General features: G+C 43.5%; 1 protein-coding gene across 3 annotated transcripts in view; it reads right to left on the bottom strand.

Moving 5' to 3' along the window:
- Positions 1–22,005, bottom strand: part of arhgap36 (Rho GTPase activating protein 36) — a 310,907-nt gene that overhangs the window by 59,190 nt on the left and 229,712 nt on the right. For all 3 annotated transcript variants that reach the window (XM_078547031.1, XM_078547030.1, XM_078547032.1), the window contains exon 4: positions 1,923–2,179. In XM_078547031.1, coding sequence (XP_078403157.1) covers positions 1,923–2,179 — 257 coding nt within the window. The remainder of the gene's footprint in view (positions 1–1,922; positions 2,180–22,005) is intronic.

Genomic DNA, 22,005 nt, shown 5'->3' with positions numbered 1-22,005 from the left:
ATCAGTGATGTCTAATGGAACAATTTTCTACATTTGGCATAGAGTTTCAGCATTTCCTATGCTGCTAAATTCTAGTCAGCCTTCCCATCCACCCTGTTAAAATCACATTGTGTAATCAAGCTTCTGTTTGAATGCATTCAAGAGTCACCTGCCTCTTTCTGGTAGAAGCATTTATGACTTAGTCGGCTGCAGACTCAAAATGGTGTTCACTGTGTTTCTAGCGGGAAAGGGGCAATAAGATGTTTTCACAAATTTAACCACTCGCCCACACTGTTTCCACGGACAGGTTGGGGTTACAAATGGGGGCTGATCGGCTGCTCATGTTCAATGGAAATACTCGTGGTACTGAGAGGGCCCTCATCTCATGTCGGCTTCTGCCATGATAGTTAAGAGTCTGTTCATCTTGTCTTCAATATCCTCTGAGGACGAGGAGTTGTGATCAAGTGAAGTTGCGCACTATGCTTGTCTGGTTAGGTGCCATGCCAGATGCTTATGGCCATAGTTCTATATAAGTGTAACACATACAGTGAAGTTGTTAGAGGAGTTAAAACGTAGACGCTTTTTTACCGGTTGGTCCCCCAGTCTGCTGAACTATCTTTTCAGAAGCTGCACAGCATTATTCTAGCTTTACACTGCTGTCTGCAGCAAGAAGAATGCAAATGAGCAGACCCAGAAAACTCCTGCATATCTCCCTCTGGTGGGAATTGGTTGATGCAAGAAGTTACTTTTCAAAAGTGCATTTTAAGAAAATCCTAGGCCAATTCATTTCATGAAGAATGGGAGAGCATAATTGACTTGGCAGTGTTTGTTTTAGGCCTTGCATTAAGCTGACATGAAGGTAACTGTAGTCCAAGAGGACCATAGGCTGCTCTAATTGGAGAGAGATAATTGGTGGTGAGTTTAACCTGAGGGTCTCCACACCTCAGGCAAGGGTCGAGGTTGAGAAGGCAGGGTCACGGATGACCTCAGCTGGTACAGGAATTGAACCCACACTGTCGGTGTACACTCTGCATCACAAATCAGCTGTCCAGCCAACTGAGCTAACCAACCCCCAAAGACAGAGTCCAATCAAGGAATTGAACCCCAGTCTCCCACATGACAAGTAGGGATACTAACCACTATACTAAGAAGGAAATCACAAGCATAGTTACCAATTCATCGTATATTACCTTCTACATTCCATATTCTTCCTGTAATGATTTTTTTTAAAAATTCCGTGATCTCTTTATGTTCACATTCTTTCTGTGTTCCAGTGTGAAACACAGTAACATGGCCGCCTACTGCTCTTACCACTCTAATTAGCGAGGACTTAAATAATAGCACAGCAATTTGGAGCCTTAGTAAGTTATAACAGCATTTTAAACTATGGGTTCAGACCACAGATGCTTCTGCAGTGAAGTCATAAATGAGATCACGTGCTTCACCACAGGAGCAGGAATCATTGCAACTAATTCCTGCAACTCTTAGCTTCTGCTCTCATTGTTAGAAACCTAGATGCTGGTAATCTTTGGATTATCTTGGTTGCAGATGGTACATGGTGGTCTGAAGAGAACAAACAATGGAAAGTGAAGAAAATACACTTGAAAGGGAGTCTCACTCTCCAAGAAAATTCATGCAACATGATTCATCCGTGCATGTTGCTTATTCCCTCTTTGCAACACTTAAGAGGTCAGAAAACATCATCATGGATGTCATGGGAAACTCATTTCAGTAATACAACATGTTAATAGCAAATATCCTTGACTTAATAGCATTCTTAAATAAAAATTCCAGTGCCCAATGAGAAGGTATAGGCTTTCTGTAATTGTTGAATCATCAGGGCTTATCCTAGGCTATTACACTATTTGTTGGCGTATTTATCACTAATATGGGTATTTATTATCTTGTCCAAATTGCTGTCACACATTGGAAAAATTACATACCCGTCTGTGGCCTCTGGAAAGATTATCCATAAAGGTTGGAGAGAGCGGTTCATTTACAATTTCTGATGTTGACTGCAGGAATGCATCACTATCATACAAATGTTTATGTTGCTTCTTGGCCCGAAATCTCATTACTGTTGTCTCCAAGTCTAGGCAGTCTCTCCGGCCTTCCTTCACTGCGTCCTGCTTCTTCTTGCGTGCACAGTCATTGAGGATGACTTGCGATAAAGGAATCCCAAATCCTAGGGGATGCAACTCTGTAAAAGGTAAGAAATGATACTAAGTTAGATGTTTTAAATCTTAATCTAAAATTTACAAATTTACATATTTCCACTTTCAACTGACTAGAATTCAAATGATGAGAAGTCCATTGCTGTTTTGTTTTCCTGGCTGGTTTCCAATTAGACCATAATAAGCTTTAAGGCAAGATTTTCAAACTTGTTATTTATTTACTGTTGTCAATTTAAAGCATTGTGATCTTCTGCCCAATCCTTCACCTCTTATCCACCCCTGACGTCTGTGAAAAGTTTTTGTAAGCAAGCACTCAATTTTTATTTTTTAAATGCAAACTGAACAGCAATTTACATCTGGTTATTGCATGATTTACAATAAAATAATTAAATAAAAGACAGCCATTCCAGTGGCTGTAAAGTAGCCACAGCTTCAAAGTGAAGCCAGTAATTTTCAAGTTGCCATTAAAATAACACAGTCCAGTAAATCTAGGCTTAAGTTATTTAATACAAATTTTTAAGATATTTTCTTTGAGCCATGACTTTGGCATTGGCACTGTCCCCATCCCTGCTCTCACCCTACTCTTCATGGTCCTGTAGGGCAGTGGAGTAAATTGCATTGTAAGATTTCTTTTGATACAGCATTTGAACCATCTTCAGAGTTCCTAAACAAGGCTCACTATTTTGTGACTCCCTTGATTAATGAGAGGAAAGAGAAAGACAGAAAGAAAGAAAGGTGGAAAGGGTTTTTTCCCCCCTTCATATTAAATTGATATAAAACCAAGTTGAATTTTAAAGCAAACAGAACTTTTTTTGAGGTAAGCAGATAGGAAGGTTAGGTCGAGGGAAGCTGGTTGAAGTTAATATTGGTATTGGTGACCATGAAACTGTCGGATTGACCTAAAGATCCATCTGGTTAACTAATTGGCTTTGCAAAAGGAAATCTGGCATCCTTACCCGGGCTGGCCTATATGTGACTCCAGACCAACAACAGAGTGACTGACTCTTAACTGCCCCTGAAATGGCCTAGAAAAGCCACTCAGCTGTATTGAAGAAGGTGACTCATCACCACCTTTATAAAGACAATTCAGGGTGGGCAATAAATTCTGACATTACTAGAGACACCCACATCCTGTGAATGAATTTTAAAAACAGTTAAGGAGGTCTCTAGCCTTCTGTATTAAATGGGAGACCCCTTATTTTTAAAATGTGTCCGTTAGTTCTAGTCTCTCCCACATGAGGAAACATGCTTTCAACATCCATCCTGTCAAGCCCCTCAAAATCTTATATGTTTCAATAAGATCACCTCTCATTCTTCTAAACTCCGATGGATATAGGCCCAGCCTATCCAACCTTCCCTCATAAGATAACCTCCCCCACATCACAAGTGTCAGTCTGGTGAACCTTCTCTGAGTTGCTTCTGATGCATTTATATCCTTTCTCAAATAAGGGACCAAAACTGTACACAGTACTCTAGATGTGGTCCCACCAATGCCCTGTATCACTGTAGCAAAGCATCCCTACTTTTATATTCCATTCCCCTTGCAATAAACACCAACATTCCATTTGCCTTCCTAGTCACTTACTGTATCTGAATGCAAACTTCTTGTGATTCATGTATCCGGACAACCTGATCCCTCTGTACCTCAGAATTTTGCAATCTCTCTCCATTTAAATAGTATATTGCTTTTCTATTCTTCCTGCCAGACTGGACAATTTCACATTTTCCCACATTATGCTTCATCTGCCAAATTTTTGCCCACTCACTTTACCTGTCTATATCCCTTTCCAGACTCCTTGGCTTGGATTTTCATCCTCGAAACGGGTAAGGGGAGTCAGGTAATCTCCTGGCTTGGCCAGTCTGCCTCAGGAAAAAGTGCCCACGAAGATGGGCCCTTCATTGCTCTGCCCTTCCACCCACACTCTCAGGCCCCTCAGGCCCTCTACGTCAGGCTCGGCCCTTCCATGCACCTCTATGTCTACTCTCTGTTTCCTGTTAGCTAACCATTCCTCTATCCATGTTAATATGTTACCACCTACATCATGAACTTTTATTTTGTGTACCAACTTTGATGTAGCACCTTGTCAAATGCATTTGGGAAATCTTAGTACAGTGCATCCACAGGTTCCCCATTATCTACGTTGCTTGTTACTTCCTCAAGAACTCCAATAAGTTAGTCAAACATGATTTCCCTTTCACAAAACCATGTTGACTCTGCCTGATTGCATAGAGATTTTCTAAGTGCCCCGCTATGAACTCCTTAATAATAGATTCTAGCATTTTCCCTATGATTGATATTAAGCTAAATGGCCTGTAGTTTCCTGCTTTCTGTCTCCCTCATTTTTTGAATAGAAGAGTCACATTCACCATTTTCCAATCTAATGACACCTTTCCAGAATCTAGGGAATTTTGGAAAATTGAAACCATTGTATCTACTATTGGTAGATATTTTAAGACTCTAGGATGAAATCCATCAGGACCTGGGGACTTGTCAACTTTCAGTTCTCATAATTTTCGCAGTACCGCTTCCCTGGTGACTGCAATTGTTTTAAGTTCCTCCCTCCCTTTCACCTCCTGATTCACAATTATTTCTGGGGTGTTATTTGTATTTTCTACAGGGAAGACAGACAAAACATCTGTTCAATTGTTCAATTCATCTGCCATTTCCTTATTTTCCATTATTAACTCCCCAGGCTCACTCTCTAGAGGACTAACGCTCACTTTCCTTACTCTTTTCCTTTCTCAAACCCTGTAGAAACTCTTATTATCTATTTTTACTATCTGTTGAGCTGTTGCTTTCTCCATGGCAAATCCTCGTCCAACTAGATCCGACTTGCCAACCAATCAGCATCTTTTTCTCCTGTTGTATAAATTGTTGTGATTGTTTGAAATTCAGCATTCTTGCATTTGTCCTGGTGTGTGCAAGGCAAAAAGCTTTGGCAGCATGTCTCTCTTTTCAATATCAAGTGACTGATCACTGTATTCACAGGTAGTGATGGGGTTGAGTGGCTTGCAGCAAGTTGAATGGCTAATGGGAAACTGAAAGAGAGGCAATGGGAGTAGGATGAAGGATACGTGATTGGGGGAGGGAATGGAAAGGAAAAGGAGCCCCTGAGGGACACACAACTCCTGTTGCACATCCAATCTGCAGCCATTGGAGGCTCGTTTCCCCCCCATACCACATAACAGCATTCTCCATAAAGAAAAGGTGGAAAGAAAAACATAGAGAAGCAGAACACAACAAGGTGGATGGTAGCAGAGTGGTAATATTACTAGGTTAATAATCCAGAAAGCTAGGGAGGAATTTTCCCTGCCTGCTGGCATTGGGCGTGTTTGGCGGCATGAGCGAGAGGATCAAATATCGGTTTCACGACGTCCGACATTGAGAACCTCATTGTAATACTTCTGCATATCATTAGAAGCCCAGCCCAACAGAATCATCCCCCCACGCTGGATCGTCAGAGAACGATCGTGCTGCCATGTTTCACAACAGCATATATAAGGCATGCACTTGGCAGGCTGCACTTCGCTCGGGACTTCAAGGTGTTTTTTGCCTATCTTGCTTCAGGCAGCAATTAGAGTCATCAGCGTCAGGCTTCACAGACAGCACCACATCACTTTTAGCGGAGCTCACGGACAGCTCTACCTACCAGACCAGCCATAAGGCTTTTCAACAGCTACCAGGCTATGGCTTGCTTGGGGAAGGAGGAGAGATGGCCTCAGGCAAGGAAAACGGCTGCAGGGCGAGGGCTGTACTGGGGAAGGGGGGTATCCCAGGGTGCGTGCGGGGGGGCTCATGTTGATCTGTGCAAGTGGCCGCAAGATGGTGAGGGCTGAGGTGGCAGTCTCCAGAGGAGATGAGGCCAGATGGAGATGTGAGGATCTGTGTGAGAGAATGAGTGATGGGCTTGAGTGTGTGTATTTAGAGTGATGAGATGGTTGCCATACCCTGGCTCCATGGATGAGATCATTCATTCTCTATCTGCATTGGATGACCAACCTCTTCTGTGCAGCATTGGCACTGATCACCATCATCTCCGGAGTGGTAATGTTGCTGACCCTCCTGCAGCCAGATCGGGGATAGAGGGCATCACAGTAGGCCTCCAGGGCATCCAAAAGGCGCTTGAGGGATGCAGCACTAAACTTGGTGGCTGCAGTCTTCTTGCCTTTTGGGGCCATGTTTTCACTGCAGCAGTCCTGGGCTGGAAGCACTGAGAGGTATGCACGTGACTATACTTAAAATGTGGCACCTGACGTGATGAAGCAATGAGGTGATGGTGTGGCGGGTGAATCGGAGCCCGCCTGTGATCAAAATGCCGTGTTTCCTGGGAATGCATAATTAATGCAGTAGGATTGGGATGATATGATATGAGAAACTGCCATTGCGGCCAACGGGTAAAACATTGTTTTTTCCGCCTACTAGTGCACTTAGTGCAAATCTGGGCCAATTCCGCCACATGAGACATGAGTTCAGATCCTGCCATCACAGCTGGTGGAATTTAAATTAAATTATTTAATAAATCTGCAATACAAACCTAGTCTCATTAACAATGATCATAAATCTACTAGATTACATAAAAATGCATCGGGAAGGAAAGCTGCCATGTTTACCTGGTCTGGCCTAAATGTGATTCTAGACACGCACAATGTGGTTGACTCTTAACTACCCTCTGAAATGGCCTAACAAGCCATACAGATGGGTCAAACTGATACAGAAAAGTCAAATAAGAATAAAAGCAAATGGACTTACCTTGCATTTACATAGGCACAGGAAATGACAAAGGCACACCGTGTCCAGTCAATCTTGCAAAGTCCTCCTCACTAACATTTGTACCAAAATTGGGTGGTATATAGTCATGAGAGAATGGTCCTGGAAGTCCTCAATATCCCGACCTAATGAAGTCTCATGGCATCAGGTCAAACACCAGCAAGAAGCCTCCTGCTGATTACCATCTACTGCCTTCTCTCAGCTGATGAATCAGTACACTTCCATGTTGAACGCCACTTGGAAGAAGCACTGAGGGTAGCAAAGGCACAGAGAGTACTCTGGGTGGGGAACTTGAATGTCCATTACCTAGAAAGGCTCAGTAGCACAACTACTGACTGAGCTGGCTGAGTCCTGAAGGAGATATCTGCCCAACCGGGCTTATAGCAGATGGTGAGAGAACCAACAAGAGGGAAAAACCTACTTGACCTTGTCCTCACCTATCTGCATGTTGCAGATGCATCTCTCTTTGACAGTATTGGTAGGAGTGACCAACATACAGTTTTTTGGAGATGATGTCTATCTACACACTGAGGATACCCTCCATTGTGTTGTGTGGCACTGTCACTGTGCTCAATTGGATAGACTCAGGACAGATCTAGCAACTCAAAACTGAGCATCCATGAGGTTCTGTGGGCCATCTGGAGAAGCGGAATTGTATAAAACCACAAGCTGTAACCTCATGGTCAAGCCCTCACTCCACCATTACCATCAAGTGCAAGGATCAATCCTGATTCAATGAGAAGTGTAGGAGAGCATACCAGTAGCAGCACCAGGCATACTTAAAAATGAGGCCCCCCCCCATCACAGATGCCAATCTTAGCCAAGTTGTTCCAGCACAGTTACAACATTAACACCTACCAACAATGTGGAATATTACCCAGATGTGTCCTATCAAGTTCCACTTTTCTTTTTAATTAATTTATAGGATGTGGGCATTGCTGGGTAGGCCAGCATTTATTACGCATCCCTAATTTCCCTTGAGAAGATGGTGGTGAGCTGCCTTCTTGAACCACTGCAGTCCATGTGGTGTAGGTACACACACAGTGCTGTTAGAGAGGAAGTTCCAGGATTTTGACCCAGCAACAGTGAAGGAACAGCGATATAGTTCCAAGTCAGGATGGTGAGTGGCGTGGATGAGAACTTCCAGGTGGTGGTATTCCCATGTATCTGTTACCCTTGATGGGGCGGTATGAAATATTAGAAGGGGAGAAGTAGCATTTCGAAGATTTTTTTTTGTTCTTTAATAAGTGTAGTATTTTATAGGTTGACACCAGGTAAGATGACTATGAAAGCAAACAAAACTGTTTGTTTGTGTTACATCTGGGTAAATAAAGGCTCCCCTTTATTCGGCCCCCTCGGTTGGTTGCAACAATGGTTTTGTTTCTTTTCCTCATAGATGCCTTTTCCAATCCAAATGCATTTGCTTTTTAATAAGGAGTCAATCAAATCAGGTTTTCGTCAGTCAAAGAAAGAGTAAGTTTATTAGTCACTCAAGCCAAGAAAAATAATAAAAGATGCAACGACACACACACACGCATGCACACATACCTATCTCAGAAGTATGAAAAGTTACCGTCCAAATAAAAGTTAAAAGAATATACAATTAAGTCCTTTGCTTGTCCTTGAGGCATAAATTGTTGAACGTTGCAGCCATTTGAAGTTAGCTGGTTTCCTTTAAAATCCTGAAGTTGAATTGAGGCTCAGGTAACTGAATTTTGTTGGGGACAATCTTAACTTCAGAGGGAGAGAGGGCAGTCTGAGAGAGATTCCTTATTGCTTCTTTCAACAGTTTTTCCAAGATGACTTCTCACTCTGTTTCTGGCTTGGCAAAACCAATTATTATACCTCCTGTCTGTGTATTCCAAGAAGGAATTCAATTAACATGTCTTACAAGAGAACATAAGAAATAGGAACAGGAGTAGACCATTTGGTCCCTCCAGCCTGCTCTGCCATTCAATAAGATCATGGCTGATGATCTTGTGTTTTGATTTCTATGTTCCCATCTAACCCTGATAACCTTTGATTCCCTTGCCTAACAAGAATTTACCTAGCTCTGCCTTAAAAATATTCAATGACTCTGCCTCCACCACCATCTGAAGCAGAGAATTCCAAAGTCACACAACCCTGTGAGGGAAAAAAATTCTCCTCATCTCTGTCCTAAAAGGGCGTCCCCTAATTTTAAAACAGTGCCCCCTAGTTCTTCCCAAGAGGAAACATCCTTTCAACATCCACCTTGTGAAGGCCATTCAGGATCTTGTATTCTTCAATCAAATCACCCCTCACTCTTCTAATCTCCAGTGGAAACAAGCCCAGTCTGTCCAACCTTTCCTCATAAGACAACCCACTCATTCCAGGTATAAACCTAGTAAACATCCTTTGAACCACCTTCAATGCATTTACATCCTTCCTTAAATTAGGAGACCAAAACTGCACACAGTATTCGAGGTGTGGTCTCACCAATACCCTGTATAACTGAAGCATAACATCCTTACTTTTATGTTCAAGCCCTCTCGTGATAAAGAATGGCATTCCATTAGCCTTCTTAATTACTTTCTGTACCTGCGTACTAACTTTTGTGACTCATGTACTAGAACACCTAGATTCCTCTGCACCTCAGAATTATGCAGCCATTCTCCATTCTGCATAATACTCTGCTTTTTTGTTCTGCCTGTCAAAATGAACAACTTTACATTTTCCCACATTAAACTTCATTTGCCAGATCTTTGCCCATGTACTCGACCAATCTATATCCATCTGCAGCCTCCTCATGTCCTCTTCACAATATACTTCCCTACTTATCTTTGTGCCATCTGCAAATTTAACTACCATGTCTTCACCCCCCTCATCTAAGTCATTGATGTAAATCGTAAAAAGTTGAGGCCCCAGTTCAGACCCCTGTGGGACCCCACTCATCACATCCTGCCAATCAGAAAAAGACCCATTTATGCATATTCCCTTCTTTCGGCCAGCCAGCCAATCTTCTATCCATGCTAATGTGCTAATATGTTAGGCCCAACACCATGCACTTTTATTTTCTGTAATAATCTTTGATGTGGCACCTTGTCAAATGCCTTCTGGAAATCCAAGTACAGTACATCTACAGGCTCCCTTTTATCCACTGTGCATGTTACTCCTTCAAAAAACTCCAATAAATTGGTTTAACATGGTTTTCCTTTCACAAAACCAAGCTGACTCTTCCCTATTGCCTTGAGTTCTTCTAAGTGGCCAGCTATAACCTCCTTAATGATCGATTCTAACAACTTCCACACGACAGACATCAAGCCAACTGGCCTATAGTTTCTAGTTTTCTGCCTCCCTCCCTTCTTGAATAAAGGGGTTATATTTGCTACTTTCCAATCTGATGGAACCTTTCCAGAATCTAGCAAATTTTGGAAAATTAACACCAGCGTATCGACTACCTCATTAGCCACCTCTTTTAAGACCCGAGGATGTAGTCCATCGGGATCCAGAGATTTACCAGCCTGCAGCTCCATCAATTTGCTCAGTACTGTTTCCCTAGTGATTTCAATTTCACCAAGTTCCTTTCTCCCACTCACCTCCTGACTGGCAGCTGTTACTGGAATGTTTTTTGTATCCTCCATCGTGAACATAGAAGCAAAATATTTGTTGATTTCATTAACTATTAACTCCCTACTGTCACTCTCTAGAGGACCAACACTTATTTTACTTACTCTTTTCATTTTTAAATACCTGTAGAAACTCTTGCTATCCATTTTTACATTTCTAGCTAGCTTCCTCTCATACTCTAATTTCTTTCTCCTGATTAACCTTTTAGCCATTCTCTGCCATTCTTTAAATTCTGTTCAATCATCTATCCTGCCACTCATCTTTGTGGAGTTGTATGCTTTTTCCTTACGTTTGATGCTTTCCTTAACATCTTTAACCACGGATGGTGGGTCCTCCCCTTAGAACTTTTCTTTTTAGTAGGGATGTACTTGTTCTGAAGTATCCCCTGAAATGTCTGCTACTGCTTTTCTATTGATCTATCCTCTAGCCTAGTTTCCCAGTTCACTTCAGCTAGCTCAGCTTTCATCCCCACATAGTTGCCCTTATTTAAGTTTAAGACCAACCAGCTTATATTTCACCTCTCTTCTATTTTTACTTAGTTTTGTTGAAGGGTCATTCGGACTCGAAACGTTAACTGTGCTTCTCTCCGCAGATGCTGCCAGACCTGTTGAGTTTTTCCAGGTATTTTTGTTTTTGTTTTAAGTTTAAGATACTATTCTTAGACCCGCTCTTCTCCCTTTCAAACTGGATGTAAAATTCAATCATATTGTGGTTGCTGTTACCTAGTGGTGCCTTTACTCTGAGGTCATTAATTAATCCTGTCACATTACACAATACCAAATCTAATATAACCTGCTCTCTGGTTGGTTCCAGAACATGCTGCTCTAAGAAACTATCTCAAAAGCATTCTAAGAACTCCTCATCCAGGCTACTTCTGCCAACCTGTTTTTTCCAGTTTATGTGTCGATTAAAATCGCCCATGATTATTACCATCCCTTTACCACAAGCACACAATATTTTCTCTTGAATACTTTGTCTTTTACTGTGGCTACTGTTAGGGGGCCTGTAGACCACTCCCACTAATAACTTATTTCCCCTACTATTCCTCATCTCCATCCAAACCAATTCTACATCCTGATCTCCTGAACCAAGGTCATCTCTAACTATTGCACCAATGGCCTCTTTGATTAACAGTTCTCCCCCTCCACCTTTCCCTAGCTTCCTATTTTTCTTGAATGTCATGTACTCTTCAATATTAAGAACCCAATCTTCGCCGTCCTGCAGCCACTTCTCCGTAATTGCGATCAGATCATATTTATTTACTTCAATGTGGGCCATCAATTCATTTACTTTGTTGTGAATGCTATGTGCATTCAGATAGAGAGCCTTCAGTTTTGTCTTTTTGTTATCTTTGTAACTCTAGTCTTGACTGCTGATGTATTCTTAGTTTTTTTTCTCTCTGTCCCTTCCTGCCATTCTATGACCCTCATTTCTCATATTACTATTTTGGTCTCCTGTCTTGACGACACCAAGCTTGATAACTCACCTCTCTTGTTTAGTTTAAATCCCTCTCTACTTACCTAGTTATGTGATTTGCGAGGACACTCACCCCAGCATGGTTCAGATGTAAACCGTCCCAGCGGTACAGCCCCCACTTTCCCCAGTGCTGGTGCCAGTGTCCCACAAACCAGAACCCAGTTCTTCCACAACAGTCTTTGAGCCACACATTCGTCTCTCTAATCTTATTTGTCCTATGCCAATTTGCGTGGGACCCAGGTAATAATCCAAAGGTTATTACCTTTGGGGTTCTGCTTCTTAATTTGGTACTTAGCTCCTCATACTGACTTTGCAGAACCTCTTTTCTTGTTCTACCTATGTCATTGGTACCTACATGGACCACAACAACTGGATCCTCCCCCTCCCACTGCAAGTTCCCCTCCAGCCCTGAGCAGATGTCCTGAACCCTGGCACCGGGCAGGCAACATAACCATCTGGAATCTTGTTCTTTGCTGCACAGAACAGTATCAATCCCCCTCACTATACTATACTATACTACCACTACATTCCTTTTTGCTCCGCCCGCTTTAATGGCTTCCTGTACCACAGTGCCATGGCCAGCCAGCTCATCCACCTTACAGACTTCGCTTTCATCCACACAGGTTGTGAGCACCTCAAACCTGTTTGACAATTGCAAAGCCTGAGGCTCCTCCCCTACTGTCTGCTCGGTCCCATTACCTGCCTCGCTGACAGTCACAACCTCCTGTCCCTCACTGCTGGCCAAAACAGATGTCCCTCTTCTAAGAGGTGTGACTGTCTTCTTGAACAAAGTATCCAGGTATTTCTCCCCCTCCTTTATATTGTGCTGCGTCTGCATTTTGGCTTCCAGATCAATAATCCTAATCCAGAATTCCTCAAGCTGCTTACATTTCCTGCAGACATGTTTGTCATGGATCGCTTTGGCGTCCAAAAGCTCCCACATCTCACAGCTGCAACATAACACCTGTCCCGCCACTCTAACTTGTTATTTAGTTAATTTACTTTAATTATTTTCTTCCATGTATGCTACAATTTACTGGGGAGTGGGGGCAGGCCCTGCTCGCCAAGGTATAAAATGACATGGGGCAACGTTGGGCGTGTGGCCCGGCGACACCGCGTGCCATTTAGATTTTCAGCTCGGCGGGCACACAGCCGAGTCGGCTGCGCGACCGCCAAACTATCAAAGGCCTGTTAAAGCATTAATTAATTAATTAATCCTATTGAGAAAGTTGCCCGTCCAGCCTTAAGGTTTCTGGGCAGGCGAAGAGCCCAGGCGGCCTTTGCATTTTTCATGGAACCTCATCCATGGGCAGGATGAGGTTTCATGAATGTTTTTGAAATCTTGCAAAAATTTTTCATAAAATTAATACATATGTTCTGGCTCATGTGACAGTTTCACATGAGGGGACATGGTCTAAAGATTTTTTTCTCCTTTATTAAACTTTAGAAACTTTAAGCTAATCTCCCCGAAGCACCTCTGTGCCTCAGGGAGATTTATGCGCTCTTTCGTGTGCATGCGCGAAAGAGCACACTCCTGGCTCAGGGAACCCCCCTATCCCTGCCAGCACAGGGAGCGCACAGCGCTTCCGGGCGCACGTCACGCTGGGCGGGCCTTAATTTGCCCGCACACATAAAATGGCGGCACAGACCCCATCGGGGGTACCAATCTGGTCTTCGCCCGCCCGTGTCCACCCACACACAACCTCCCTGACGGGGGGAAAGTTCTACCCACTGTGTTTATTGAGTGCTAGTACCACTGACAACTTTAACTGATCACTTGCCAGCCAATCAACTTACTAGCTTCCTGTGACATCACAGTTGCTTTTTTTTCTTTTTCCTCGGCTGCAGCTTCCCAGCAGCTGAAACAGTGTGCTCTTCAACTCCTGACTGTCTCCCGCAGGCCCACTCTGCTCCGACTTCCAGCAAAGTAGGCCTCACTCAAATACCCGGTCTGTATTTATAGGCGCTCCTCAGCTCCTGACTGTCTCCCGCAGGTCTGCTCTGCTCTGACTCCCAGCCAGTAGGTCTTGCAGTCATTGTTGTTGAGCAAGTAATCGCATTTTTGATCTTTCATCTCAGAAACATTTGACACATTTCAATATAGTAGAAACCAATGGGAGATGGGGTTATTTCAATCCTCCACAGGGGGTTTTGAATGTCTGTTGGGTAGCTGACTGGTTAGCAGTTCCCAATGTCTTGACAGAATTACAGTTGCCTTCCTTTCAAGAGTTCCTGATTGAAGTGGACCTTGACACCATCCCCCTACCCCCCAGGTGTGGAATCCCATGCAACATGTCAGGGCAGGCCTGCAGTGCAATCCATATAGGAACTTTTCAGAAAAGTGGCCAATTTAAAAATAGACATCAGGTGACTGGTGGTAGCCATCTTTGGTGAGTGCCTTTTTTTGTATTTTTTAAACAGGTCCTCTTTAAATAGTTCAATATATTTTTGGTTAGCTGCTGAAGTTATGGGTAGATCTCACTCAGTCACAATTTTCCTGTCATTGTGAAAGCTTGGTTCACCAAAAACCTGCCAAAACCCAGGCTGGTTTGCATGTGACTCTATTCCCACGCTAAGTGGTATAGAAGCACAACCAATCAATGATTTAGAAAGGAAATTGGATCAGCACTTAAAGGAAATAAATTGCAGTGCTACGGGGATTGAGCAGGGGCATGGGACTGACTGGATTGCTCTGGGGGAGCTGGCATGGACTCGATGGGCTGAATGGTCTGCTTCTGTGCCGTAAATGACACTGTGACCATGGCCCAGATCTTCTAAATGTCTGGATCATTGGAGACTGGGCGTAACCCCAAGACGTGCTTTGGGGCCCGCAGAAGTTCCGACACAATGACTCCGTGGTAATTGCCCAGGAAGTCTGAACTTTCAATGGGCAATTGCCCTGCTCCCTGCAATCCTCTGAAAAAGTTTCCAACTCTGAGCTACAGTCGACAGTTCTGTGGGACTTACCTGAATAGTTATCCAGGAAATATTAGACAGAAAAATCCTAGTCTAACATCTGGGTAACTACAGAACTGACTTCCTAATCACTTACGCTGACTCCCCCTGATCCCCCAACTAACCCCCCCAACCTGTAGCAACTACCCCCTGTCCCACCTACCCACTCACCCACCAAATCACCTCACCCATTGGCCACCCTACCCACGTACCATCCTACCCATCTACCACCTCTCCCACCTTCTACCGTAGCCCTCTATCACCCTATTCACCTACCACCTCACCCACCTGCTACCCTATCCACCTATCACCCTACCCACCTGCCACCTTACCCATTTGCCACCTACACACCTACCACCTCACCCACCCTCACCATACATCCACCTGCCACCTCACCCACTTACCCATTTACCGCACCCACCCATCCATGTACCTCACTCACCCTACCCATTCATTCATTCATTCACTAACATTCACACTGGACATTTAAACTTACCATACGGTAACTAGTGCTGTAAAAAAGTGTCCTGTCTTCCCCCCTGGGTCTATAGCGCTGCAATGGAGCTCTTCGAGGGATGCTGCACTCCGCATTTCTGGAGGAGCCAGGCTCAAAAGAGCCGGCAAGAAATGCAGAGCAGTCTTATGGCGGAGAAAAGTTTGCACGAACCAGCAATCCGATGCTGATTGCCACTTGGTGGAAGATCTGGGTCTATGATCCTATGGCAATGACTCTTCATGCCCTCATTAATAAACATTGCCTTGCTGAATTAGGCTTGGGCCTCTGGCTGGCATGGATCAGCACATGGTCCAAGCACACAGCGGACTTGCCACCAAGTTTGGGCACATGCTGAATTTCTCCCGTTTGGTGAGAAGGGGATCGTTTGGAAATTAATCTAATTGGAGGATTTCAAATGAGTTTGGCTCAGAAATTAAGTGTTCTAGTTATTCCTAAAAACATTGTTAGATTTACTTTTTAATGTAAAACAGATAAAAACAAACTGCAGGGGCAGAAATTTGGCGTCAGCGAGCAGGGGGCAGGGCTCGGTCCTCTGGTGGGGATCGGCTCCCCGCCCCCTGGAGATTGGGTCGGGCCCGCCCACCCGACGGGCAGAAAATTCTGCCCCAGGAGCTGACAAGGCTGGCCTGTCTAAGACCTTGGTACAAATCCCACACAGCAAAGTGTTCTGCTTTTGACGCTCTGAAGGTAATTTATGAAAGGAGCTTTGGGAGAGATTCACCTCACTCCTCATGATTGCAAAGCCCCCCACAGCATGCAACGAGCACTAAATTGGTAATTTCACTCAGATACAACGCAGAACAGCTGAAGTGGAAAATGGAAAAGAAAATGGACACTGCATCAGAAAATTCTTTCAAATACTGGAGTTAAGGTACATGTTTAGCTAGAAAAGAGAGAGCTATTTCATCTATCTAATTCTATGTAATCTGGATGTGTTTGAGCTGGACAACAGATACCAGGAATACATGTTGCAAATAAAATGTGAAGAAAATTCTTCAAAAAGTAAAATATTGAAATAAATATATTGAAACGCACATGGAAGTGCCTCACAAAGCCAACAATGATTGGTGAGCAGCGACAGGAAGTGTGACTGCTTTACAAATGTTATAGGTTGGCCTCACCGTGAGGCATGAACAGCAGAATTTTTACTGGTTCCAGTGGATCTATGAGATTTTGAACCAAATATGGACAGGCATATTCAAAGATCATGAGAAGATTTAATACATTTTTCATGCCTTTTGCCTAGCAGCAGAGAGGCATTTCTAGCACCAAGAAATATTGTGGTGTACAGAGGGTGTTGTAGCGTGGCCGAGTTCTAGTGTTAATGATAGAGTTGATTTGCAGACACCTCCTGGGTGGAAACTTAGGGAGGAATTTTCCGGTCGGCGAGCAGGGACGCTCGCCGATACATAAAATGACGCGCGGTGACATCAGGTGGGCGTCCTGATGTCACCACGCGTCTTTTAGATTGTCAGTTCGGCTGCGCACCTGCTGAACTATCAAAGGCCTATTAGGGCCATTAAGTAAGTAATTAAAGTTGTTAAGAATGCTGCCCGTCCAACCTTAAGGTTAACGGGCAGGCGAACAGCACAGGTGGCCTTCGCATTTTTCATGAAACCTCATCCACGGGTGGGATGAGGTTTCATGAAGGGCTTAATAATTAAATAAAAATTTTTGAAAAAATTAATGGACATGTCCCAGCTCATGTGACAGTTTCACATGAGGAGACATGTCCCTAAAAATTTTTTTTTTCCTTCAATAGATTTTTCAGAACATAAACTAATCTCCCTGAGGCACGCTATTTCACGTGCTTGCGCGAAAGGGCGCAGGCCCCGATTCAGGGAATCCCCCCCACACTCGCACAGGGAGCACATAGCACTTCTGGGTGTGCATCACGCTGGGCGGGCCTTAATTGGCCCGCCCATGTAAAATGGCGGCATGCACCCGATTGGAGGCGCCGATCGGGTTCGCACTTGCTCCCGCCCACTCCTGCACAACCCAGGGGGAAAATTCAGCCCTTAAAGTTTATTAACAATATAATCAGCAGCAACTACACGTGTGCTTTCAACTCCAACTCTATCTCTACACTGACTGCTGAGGTAGCCCACACTACTCTCCTATTGGTTACTACAGATCATGTGATCTTGCCTAACAAGTTTTATTCTTAAAGGTAAATAAAAACTACTAAAAGCAGCTAAATAAAACTACATTCCTCCCCCTTCAACTTGGCTATACATATTATATTTACAAGTACATATTTTTCAAGACAAAATAATATTTACACTGAATTTACAAGTTCAAATTTTTCAGGTGGTTTCCTGGTACGTGTGGAATGTTGCAGCTCCACAACTTCAGATTCTTTGTCAGGAACCTCCTTTTCCGGAGTTGCCTGAACATCAGGTACTTTGGTGAGCACTTGCAGTTCTGTATCCTCAACTCTTACAGGAATATCAGACATGTCAGTCCTGGGTTGAGTATCCTCAACAGGAAACGCAGACCTGGTCATGGTCGCTGGTGGAAACAAATCTTAATGATTTGTCATTCTCTTCATTAAATGGTCCACACATGTTTACAGATGATCCAGCCTTCCAGCTCCACGTGGTAAGATAGAGGTCCAGTCACCACACTTATTTCACCCGGTAACCAAAATTGTCCTTCCCCGAAATTGTTCATGTATACTGGCTACCCCATGGTAAATTTCCTCTCACGACTATTCAGTCCTGTCCAGTTTTCTTGCTTCCCTGACCCCTTTCCACCTTCCCCTCTAAACTCGGCATTATTAAGCTCAATCTTGTTCAGAAATGGCATTTCAACAATAACTCCACATGTGTGGCACCTGTTGTTATATGAGGGGTAGTCCTGTAATGAAAAAGAAAGCGTGCTACTTGGTTGCCAAGGAATCACCAGTTAGCTTTCTCATGCCTGCCTTAAACGTTTGAACCGCCCTTTCGGCCACTCCATTTGAGGAAGGGTGGAACAGTGCAGTTTTCACATGAGTGATACCGTTGAGGCTGATAAACCGTTGAAACTCAGCACTCGTAAATGCTGTGCCGTTACCAGAAATGACTACTTCTGGTAGTAAGTGAATGATGTAGTTTCCCAATTGTGATGGCCGTCGTTGGTGACTATATCTCATACACATCCAACCATTTTGAATGGGCATTGACAATGAGCAGAAACATTGTTCCCAGGAAAGGTCCAAAGTAGCCAATGTGTAACCGCACCCAGGGTCTACCTGGCCACTCCCATGGGCGTAATGGAGCTGTCACTGGCAACTTTTGCAGTTGCTGACATTGCACACAGTGCTTTACTAAACTCTCTATTCCGCCATCCATCCCAGGCCACCATAGATAGCTGCGTGCTATGCTCCTCATTCGGGAAATTCCTGGATGGGCAAGATGTAGTTCAATTCAAAGTGGCTCCCTTCCCTTTGGAGGAACTATCGCTTATTCTCCCCACAATAAGATGCCACCTTGGCTGGTTATTTCATGTCTTCTGTTGAAGTACAGTTTCATTTCGTCAGATACATGCACCTGTGACCAACCATGTAGCACTTGTTCTCGTACCTGAGATAGGATTGGGTCCCGACTTGTCCGGTCTCTGATCTGTCGAGCACATACCGGCAAGGAATCTAAGAATTTTAACAGTAAAACAATTTCCTGTGGAACTGGGACGTGCTCATCATTTTCTTTTAAAGGCAAACGACTAAGGGCATCGGCGTTTGCGATTTGATTGCCAGGCCCATGTACAAAAGTGTATTCATATGCTGCCAGAATTATAGCCCATCATTGTTTTCTTGCTGAGGCTATGGGTGGTATAGCCTTGTTCTCACTAAACAATCCTAGCAATGGTTTATGGTCTGAAATGATTGTAAAATGGCCACCGTGTACATACTGGTGAAGTTTCTTGACATCAAACATGATGGACAGGCCTTCTTTTTCTATCTGCGAGTATCCCTTTTCCACTGTGGTGAGTGTTCTTGATACATAACCTATTGGCTTTTCCATGCTGTCATCAATCCGATGAGAGAGCACTGCTCCCACTCCATAGGGAGATGTGTCACATGTCAGCACCGATTCTTTTGTCTGGTCATAATGCACTAATAGATTGGACGAGTGCAACAATTGTTTAACCTTTATGAAAGCTTCTTTCTGGGGTGCCTCCCAAGACCAAAGTTGGTTCTTTTTGAGTAGAGACTGCAGGATATCCAGCACTGTAGATAAATTGGTTAAGAACCAACCATACTAGTTGATCACTCCGAGGAATGATTTGAGCTCTAAGGCGTTCTTTGGCTCAGGTGCCTCTCTTATGGCTCTCACTTTCTCCTCAACCGGGTGGAGGCCCTGTGAATCTACACGGTGATCCAAATAGATCACCTCCCAGACTTGGAATGTGCACTTTTCTTTTTTTAAATGTACTTCAGCTTGCAAGAGACGTTCTTCAGCTTGCAAGAGACGTTTTAAGACTTCTTCTAAGTTTGCCAAATGCTCTTTTTCAGTGAATCCTGTCACAAATACTGGGGCAATCCCGCAGTAAGCTTTCCATTATAACGTCCAGTTTCTCTAGTCTGTTCAGTTCAGCGTCGACTTTTTCTCACAGGGCATATGGCACCGGTCTCGCCTTCATGACGAGATGGGTTGCTCCTGGATCCACATGAATCTTGGCCTGCAGGCACTGGACCTTCCCCAGTTCACCCTTGAAGACGGTGGCATACTTTCTAAGTAGCTCTGGCAGCCCACTTGCTCGCAACTGGAAAATTTCAGCCCATTCTAACTTGCCTCCTGGGGCAAAATTGGTCAAAGGAAATTTTGGCCCTTCACCTGCTACCACCATCAAGGGTAGTTTTGCCGATTAGCTTCCATAATGGACAGTTACTCTGCTTATGCCTTTTAATTAAATGTCTTCACCCATATATGTTTTAGTTTGGCGGCTGTTTCTTCTAAAGTTAATTGATGTTCACTATTGTTCAAATATCTGAAGGTATGTTCCCCAATTACTGTAGTGGAAGCTCCTGTGTCCACTTCCATTCTAACAGGTTTGCCATATACTTTCACTGTGAAAATTTTGGTTCTGTCTTTCCAACTTTCAGATTAAGCAATGAGTAAATGTCTGAATTTGTTGTTTCAGGCTCTTCTACATTGTAGATTTCATTGGGCTTCTTTTTTGTCTACAAGCCTGCTTGAACCTTTCCTTGCATTGCCTCATCATATTCCATTTCTGTGACAATAGTAACATTCGATTTGTTTAAACTGCCAATTGCTAAAAGACTGATTGTTTCCACCTCTCCTCCAGTAAAATTATTCAACTTCACTGCTAAGTTATTTTTCTTTATTCTTCGGCTAGCGGGGGCTGTTTCCTGCTTCTTGGTGGAGTCTCGCTTTTTCACGCCTCTTTTAGCTGAGGTTTTCCACCCGATGTGGAGGACGTCACCATTTTGCACATCCTGTATTGCTTTTGAATTTCTTATAGTGCTTTCATGGCCAGCACTATCTCTAGCGCCTTCTTGAAATCCAGATTCACTTCGGACAATAATCTCTTCTGAATAGTAATAATCTCTTCTGTCACACCATATACAAAATGACCTCTGAGCATGTCGTTCAGAGCTGTACCAAACTCACAATGTTCCATTAGCTGCTTCAAATTTACCACGTAGCATGCAATTATCCCACGAGGGGCTCTATTTAATGAATTAAGCCTAAACCTCTGCATCGTGACTGAGGGCTTTGGTTGAAAATGACTCTTCAAACCTGGGGCATTGATGCCATCAAACTTCAAATCAAGCTGTAGGTTTTGCTCCCACAGTACTCAAGAGGATCGCTCGCCTCTTCTCTTCCCCGTAATCTCATTTGCTTGAAAAAATAATGTGAGGCGTTCTATGTATTGAGACCACTTGTCTGTGACTGGTTCAAAAGGATCAATTCTCCAAAATTGTGGCATTTTGCGAGTGGATAACTTCTTTAATTCTAACGGAGCTTGCTACTTACCATCACTGGGCGAGGTACAGTGCCGATTTATTTTTAACTTGATTTCTTCTGTTCATCCTCTTTTATCCTCATCACCAGTTTGTTGTAGGGTGGCCGAGTTGTGCCATTAATGATAAATTTGACCTACAGATACTTCTTGGGTGGAAAGATTAAGTTTATTTACAATATACTCAGCAGCAACTATACGTGTGTTTTCAACTCCAACTCTATCTCTACGCTGACTGCTGAGGTAGCCCACACTACTCTTTTATTGGTTACTACAGATCATGTGTCTTGCCTAACAAGCATTATTCTTAAAGGTACATTACAACCAAATAAAACCATAATTACTACAGAGAAGATTTAAATTATAAAGGGTTAATGGAGGAAATGATTCAATTCCCCAGCTTTCCAGAATTTAACTTTAAAATTCTCTTTACATTTCTCTTCAGTTGCCCCAGAGATGACTGGCCCTTGATGCGCTGTACCAGAAGACTGAGCAATTTTTCTTCTTCCCTTTGGACATATACTGCCATCCTTTCATTGTCACCCAGTCAAAATTTTGGAATTCCCTAGCTAATAGCA

This window comes from Cetorhinus maximus, chromosome 8 (assembly GCF_964194155.1).
Source record: "Cetorhinus maximus chromosome 8, sCetMax3.hap1.1, whole genome shotgun sequence".
Taxonomy (NCBI): domain Eukaryota; kingdom Metazoa; phylum Chordata; class Chondrichthyes; order Lamniformes; family Cetorhinidae; genus Cetorhinus; species Cetorhinus maximus.
Note: the sequence above shows the minus strand (reverse complement) of the source record. Positions and strands in the feature narration are given on the sequence as shown.